The sequence below is a fragment of the Lampetra planeri genome, chromosome 37, assembly GCF_965212315.1.
Source record: "Lampetra planeri chromosome 37, kcLamPlan1.2.h2, whole genome shotgun sequence".
Classification (NCBI taxonomy): Eukaryota; Metazoa; Chordata; class Hyperoartia; order Petromyzontiformes; family Petromyzontidae; genus Lampetra; species Lampetra planeri.
The window spans coordinates 2,323,437-2,330,426 of NC_136143.1; the positions used below are offsets into that span (position 1 = coordinate 2,323,437).

The 6,990-nt window shown below is 47.7% G+C and overlaps 1 protein-coding gene across 3 annotated transcripts in view; it reads right to left on the minus strand.

Moving 5' to 3' along the window:
- Positions 1-6,990, minus strand: part of PHF12 (PHD finger protein 12) — a 30,443-nt gene extending 23,453 nt beyond the window's left edge. For all 3 annotated transcript variants that reach the window (XM_078611685.1, XM_078611684.1, XM_078611683.1), the window contains exon 1: positions 6,418-6,990. In XM_078611685.1, coding sequence (XP_078467811.1) covers positions 6,418-6,468 — 51 coding nt within the window. In that variant the 5' untranslated portion in view covers positions 6,469-6,990. The remainder of the gene's footprint in view (positions 1-6,417) is intronic.

Sequence of the window (6,990 nt, forward strand, 5' to 3'; positions counted from 1 at the left end):
ACCAACCCGCACGGACCAGTGTGGCGATACGTGGTCAACAACCTCCCATGGACCAACAATAGTGTGGAGAAACTTATCCAGCAAAGAATTGACGAAAGCTATATCTTCACACTTTATTTTGCATGTAGGACGAAACTAGAGATTCCCAAGGAAACCCACACATATGAGGGGATGACGCCCAATGCTTCACGCCTCCAACTCGCGAATAGCTCTGCTTGTGATGTCACAGCTCCACTAAAAAATTAGCAAGGACAGACTGGCATGCGATCGATCAGCTTGGCTATGGTCCGGCAGAGATTTCACAAAGTCGTGCAAACAATGTAAAAGAGAGAGAGAAAAGGCAACCAAGCAAGTGTGACAGATTGTGCAACATGGGCCGACAGTCAAAAGCTCTGGCAGAGGACCAACCAAAAAAAATCCTGCATTCGCAGACACCATTGGGTGCGGGTTCTCATTCCATCTTTATGCCAAAGTGGTCGAGAAGTGGATTAAAACCTCTGCTATTGCATTGAAACTGTTACAAAAGTGGTGTAGCCCTAACATGAATCTACAGGGTTTTTTTGAGTTAGACAATGTAAATATAAATGTGTCGTTAAACTCGCCCACGCACCCACAACACACTCATTACCAAGCATGCATGTGGATGAAGGCTATCACACCTCTTGGAAGCAAGGAAAGGTGCCCTTATATCCAAGATGTGCTTGTGTCAGAAGCTACCATTTGCCCTCCCAAACTCCACCAGTGTGTTGGAAGGACATGTTGCTTATACGAGTGCTATACTTATATAAAGGTATGATTATATCCATCTTCTACAGTGTTTATGAAGTCATGGTTTACAAGGGACAAAACTACAGGCAACTGAATAAGTAACGGTCCACGTATCTATACAAGGACCTTGTCCAGCCAATCTTAATAATAAATCACAGCGTGAGATCATTACTATTCAAGTTCCAGGATTCTTTATTTAGTTTTCGAACAATCGTGGGATCCAGCTGAAGGAGGGGAGCGACGACGGCGTGTGCCATCAATGGAAATAGTTTCGAAGCCCCTTTTGAACGTAAACTATCGAGCAGGTGTCAAATTCTGCCAGCTGCATATAGCGTTCCACTACGCTGCATTGAGTTATGATATGACATGACATTAAGATTAAGGAGGTGGAATGCTGCCCTGGTGTAATACTAAACTATTCACTATTTTTAATCATTAGAACACTGAACTTGAAAACCAATTGCCAATTCAAATCAATCTCCTGGCATAACAGTTGAAAAAATGGTGCAAGTCTTTTAAATCCTCCGTACAACTTCTGTCCATCCACCAGCATAAATTACCTTGCCTGGTATACAGGAGACGTGGGTTCGATCCAGACCCTGAGGCCTGCTGTATACTTGGAGTTTGCGGTGTCTCTCTCCCAGTGGTCGTGTGGATTTTTCTCTGGGTCCTGCGGTTTTTCCCTCCACATTTAGAATCAACGTGTGTTCAGAGTATTTGGCTGCTATAGATTTCACGTGCTAAGCAACTTCATCGAGCTATCATTTGTGGCCAGGTCGCTGTACAACTCAGTGGGCCTTACCTGGTAAAATTAAAATAGTTTAAATAACTTTTAGTTTTATGTAACTTGCGGTCAGGTGAAGTGCAAGAACTCCCACCTCATCCAAGATGTTTGGCCAGTTCGAGCTCACTCTAGTGCAGGTCATTCCACCAGCAGTGGCACAGGTAAAAAAAACACTGCAGGGCTGAACCTATACATTTGCCCTTTTAAGATGAATTAAGGGTTAGGACCAGTTTGTTGTTAGAACTTATCCTTCGACTGCAGAGCTCGTTGTGCGGTGGCAGCAGCAGCCGGAACCCAATACAACTGGATGACGATGCTGTGGTTAGAGCTAGGGTTTCTGTGCTTTGATGAGAACTGTGATATACTGCACAATATAACGGTCCACAATAATTAGATCGTCTATTTTGTAAAATCGTGATATCCTTATTTGTTTAGTTTGTTTTATCTCTTCTGTTGTGACAAATTATGTGAATTAAGAACAACCACATTCATTAATGTTCTAAATAATTGTATAACCCATCACACAATAAAATTTGTTCTACATAACTTCAGTAACCCTATTATATTATGGTAGTACAGGCTAAATTTATGCCTACACTATGGTAGTATTAATTTCCTAATATTTGTATTGCAAAACTGTAAACAATGTGTGTTATAAGCATTGTATATCGTAACAGGTTGCAATGACTCATGGCAGACACATGCCGAGTGAACTGCAACTGATGAACTTGTAATTAATTTTGAATCGTACTGGAGGTATGATAAAGCACCAAAACAATCAAATTGAGAAATACAATAAAAAAAGTTACAATAATTGATGCAGCACACATGAGAGCACTCGTACCAGCTCACCTTTTCTCCCTTCAATAAACTGTTTGCAAAGCAGCACTCCATAACCCAGGAGCCACTCAATTAGGTTACTGAAGAATCTCCCAGCAATGTGCAGAGAAACGCCAGAGAAGTGGCATTACAATCTCAAAACACACCGGAAAACTGTACAGCACAACCGGGGAAACCGGCACGGGAAAATGTATATCACTTGGTGAAAAATGTCATCGCAGCATTGCTAGTTCATGCAATTGACTCCTGATTTGAAGGTTGCAAAGAGAGTCCCCACTTTGTGGGAGATCAGTAGTGATTGTCCTGTAGACTTGTAGTGTGACACAGGCCCCCTACTGCTTGGGCGTGGTATTGTGATGCACACAGAATGACAGCTGCCACTCGTATACACATGGGAGAGATGGATTTGGCCAGATTTACTTTGAGGTGGCCCATGGGTAAATCACACATTGGTGGAGCACAGAAGCTCACCAGTGTGAGGGAGTAAGGGGAGCGGGGGAAATTAATATTTTTTATGTATTTAGGTAAAGTGCATGCATTGCAAGGTACAAGGGGGCAGAGGTTGGCATGTCCCTTCATTGCCCAAAACACCACATCCCTATCAGGATTGAGCATCTTTATCTGGAGGCTACTTCTGGATTTCGGACGATCATATGCGTTATTTTAAACACTAATAGCTCACTGTTTAACTTCTGATCAAAAATAGTCAGACTATTTGGCCCTGATGGTACGATCATTACCAATGCCTACCCCACACTGCGAGAGAGGGGAATACATGAATAAGCACACATGCAATTTAAACACGTTACATTGACTGTTAAGACATGTAGCTTTGGGCAAGACAGGTTTTTAGAAGGTGCGATAGCCCGTGGTCGAGACTACTGATGGAGTGGCAGCTAAAAGATGATCATGTACGAAAGGTCATCCAACGTGGAGATGAAGCAATCAAATTCCCTCGTGTGCAGGAATTATGATTTAATACATCGCAGGACCATTTGATATGGGAGGCTCTTATAATGCAGTAGACTTATAATGGCTGATGATGTACAACTACCGTGCATGTATGCATGCTGCAGACAATAGTTTAATGCTATCATTAATAATAACAATAATGATGGAACACATGCACACCCATTCAATCAGAGTAAGAACCAGTGCATAGAATTGCAAGGGCACAGCAATAAAGTTGAGCACGATTGCGTCAAAACACAAGACAACATTTTTTCCGACAACACGAAATTGGACCGCCTCAGATAAACACACGTGCAGCCCTTCGTGAATACACTGCTGGATGAGGATGTCCCCATGCCGTGCAGGTCGTGGGGGTTGATCGTACCGTACTTCACAACACTGGTCAATCGGCATGGGTTGGTGAAGTCAGGGAGCATAGACGTGGGAGCAGAGTAGAACTGTACAACAACGGTTTTTGGTGCTGCACCACCCTCTGGCAACCGCAGCCCCAATTGTAACCTGTCATGCATGGTTTTGCCCATCCAAGCACAATCATCCACCATCAACCCTGCTCGGCTTCCGATGTCTGACGAGATTGGACACATTCCGGGTGATTGGTCAGGGCATCACACAGCATCCGTTCATTAAACACAAGAGACAGCCACCACCAAGTAATTCCACCTTCAGAAGCTCCGTAAGATCCAAAAGGCATCATAACGTAACCTCCAGCGGCACATGTTAAGACAGGCACATACCAGGGCCACGCACGTGCGCATGCAAAGGACATCTCGCAAGAAAGGAACAACCCCGCCTCTCGCTCCTGCACATGAACGTCCCACAGCAAGATGAAACAAACCTACACGTTTGCTCGGGCCACAGCCTTAAAAAAGGCATCAGCGGTGGCAACAGCAGCAGCGTCACCAACAAAATGCAACACTTGGGAGACTGACGGACTTGGCAGCAGTGATTGTTATGTTGGTGGGCATCAAAGCCATTCCTGCAACCTTCATGCCGAAGCCTGCAGGTGACTCATGGTGCTCTCGAGGCCCGCCAGAACGACAAGCCCTCTTCACCAAATTCACATGTACTTTGAACAACCACCAGGTGCTTTGTCCCAGCAAGGCTGCCATCATTAAATCGTCCCTACTCTGAGCCATCATCCCCACCAACACCTACACCACGTGTTTTGTCCTCAGCCCCTGTATAATTGCACGGTAGTACACAGTACTGACACTGCGGGACGTGGGGTGGATAGACAGATGCAGACCAACGAAGCGGCAAGATTGGCATAGGACAGAGAGAAGTGGAGGGAGGTGCGACATGCCACCAACCCTCTAGAAAGACGATACCAGAAGACCACTACTGACACTGTACCTATACATGTAAACCTAGCCACTCGCGTGTAGCCGTGCAGTTTGTTGAATTGGCTCCCAGGGCTTCGGGCATTTACAATGACCCCCGAGAATGCTAAAGGTGACGCTGGAGCATTGATACTGCACACCGAGAATACTAAAATACTCTCCAGCCTAGCTGGAGTGATTTTCAAAAGTAAGCCGCAAGAGATCCTAAGGGTGTCTTGGTATGCTCGAGACTGGGCCACTGTCAATGAACCGTTGTAATCCTAAGGATGTTTTCATTTTGCTCACATAACTTCCAGCATTGTGATCCTCATAATAATCATATGGTTGCGTTATTGAGGCGCAATGAGCCGTGTTGTAGTCTATAAACACAACAGAATAAGACGTTGAGTGGGGACCCACAGCTTGTGTTACAACACCAGGGAATACCAAAATTGTCATCTAGACGAAACGAGTCCCATATATTCACAATTCAAAAATAAACAACAAGAAACATCCGGCGGCTTAGTATGGCTGAGACAGGGGAAGTGTGTACGCCACAGGTAAACCCTAAGGTTGCTTGTTATACTTTGTCTCTCTACGCCTCCAGCATTATTATCAGTGACCTCGGCAATAATCAATTGGTTGCAATCGCCAGTGGGTTCGACCCGCAGGTACTGTACGGTAGATGAAACCGAATAAGATGGAGAGTGCGAGTGGGGACCCACAGCTTGTGTTACAACACGCACGCACGGCGAGACGAGGCACTTTCACCACCAGGGTCGCCTCGCCTAGCCAGCGCTGCCGACAAAAAAAACCCCTTCAACGATCTCTCACGAGACGCCGCCTGGACCCCAAGAGTAAATGTTATTTTTCACAATGAAACACAACCCGTGGCGTCGCATACGAAAAACACACGCGCATGCACGAACGAGGGGTACCCATGGGCAATATCGCGAGAGCTGATGAACCTGTAGACTGCTGCTGCCTTGTGAAGACTTTCACAGGGCCACACATGTGGCCATGTGGAAGGGGCCATCACATGAGAGATGGGAGCAAAGTCATTGTACGGGAGATGCAGGGAGGGTAGAAAGCATCAGAGGAGGCGAAGCAACGGTGGTTAGAACCACAGGAGCAGAGATAATTATAGTGGGAAAGCGCGAGAGGATACGCATAATTAGAATGACAAGCAGGGGACGAAGCATCAGAGAGACACACCGAGAGAATCAGAAGCATCAGAGGAATCCAAGACGCAACACAGAGGAGCAAGATCAACAGATATAGAAGAAGCACAGCCACCTTAAGCCAACGCAACAGCACGATCGTCAGAGAAAACAACTGCGGCGTCAGAGGAAAGGCATGAGACACAGCAGCAGAAACAGCAGGGTTACATAGACGAGCATGACATTAGACAGGCACATCGTGAGGAACAAAAGCACGAGAGGGCCATCGTCGGTAGCAAACGCCACAGCCGAAGAAGCATGACAACACCTACGTGAGTTTTCCCGACGAGTCGAGGAACAGCGACAGAAATGCAAAGCCATCAGACGAGTGAAAGCGTTAGAGGCGCACGACAAAATTAGAAGAGAACAAAACACGAGCAGCAGCGTTACACACACACAGTACCGACAGAAGCATTCGAGGCGTAGCAGCATTCGAGGCAAACAAAAGCATACGACAGCGACATCAGCGCCACAACAGCAGCGTGACACAGGCCGCCACCAGCCTCCCCCTCACCTCCATGAGCCCTCCCGACGTGTCGAGGTCGTACACGATCTTCTCCATCATCGTGGCCTCCTCCTCCTCCTCACCGCGGCCGATAAACAATCTGCAAGCGCCTTCTCAGCTCAGTCCGTGCGCTGGCGTTGCGCTTGCCTTTGGGGTTTACTCCGCGCTCCCCAACTCAACAAAAGACGCAGCGGCCGAGAAACGCGGCGGAGCAGTCGCCACTCAGCCGCTGCTGCTGCCGTCGCTGCCGCTACTCGCCGCCTGCGTCGCCATGGCGTCCCGAGGCGCAGCGACAAAACAAGGCCCTGCGGGGTCCCCGGTCTTGCCTGGAGCTCCCCGCAGGGAAGCCTGCGCTAGGCCTCCCGTCAGATGCGGAGGCCGCGCCGGCAAGGCTGGGAGCAGAGGCGAGCACGACGCACGCAAGGAATCGTCGTCCCCTCTCTCTGGCTGCACTCCCGCCCTCGTTACCGCCGCTGCTGTTGTCGTTGCAAAGGCCTCGATAACACGGCCGCTTATTAACGGCGGCCCCGCGCCGCCTCCTCCTCCATCACCGCCGCGTCAAGTTGGCGCTAACTTTGCAAT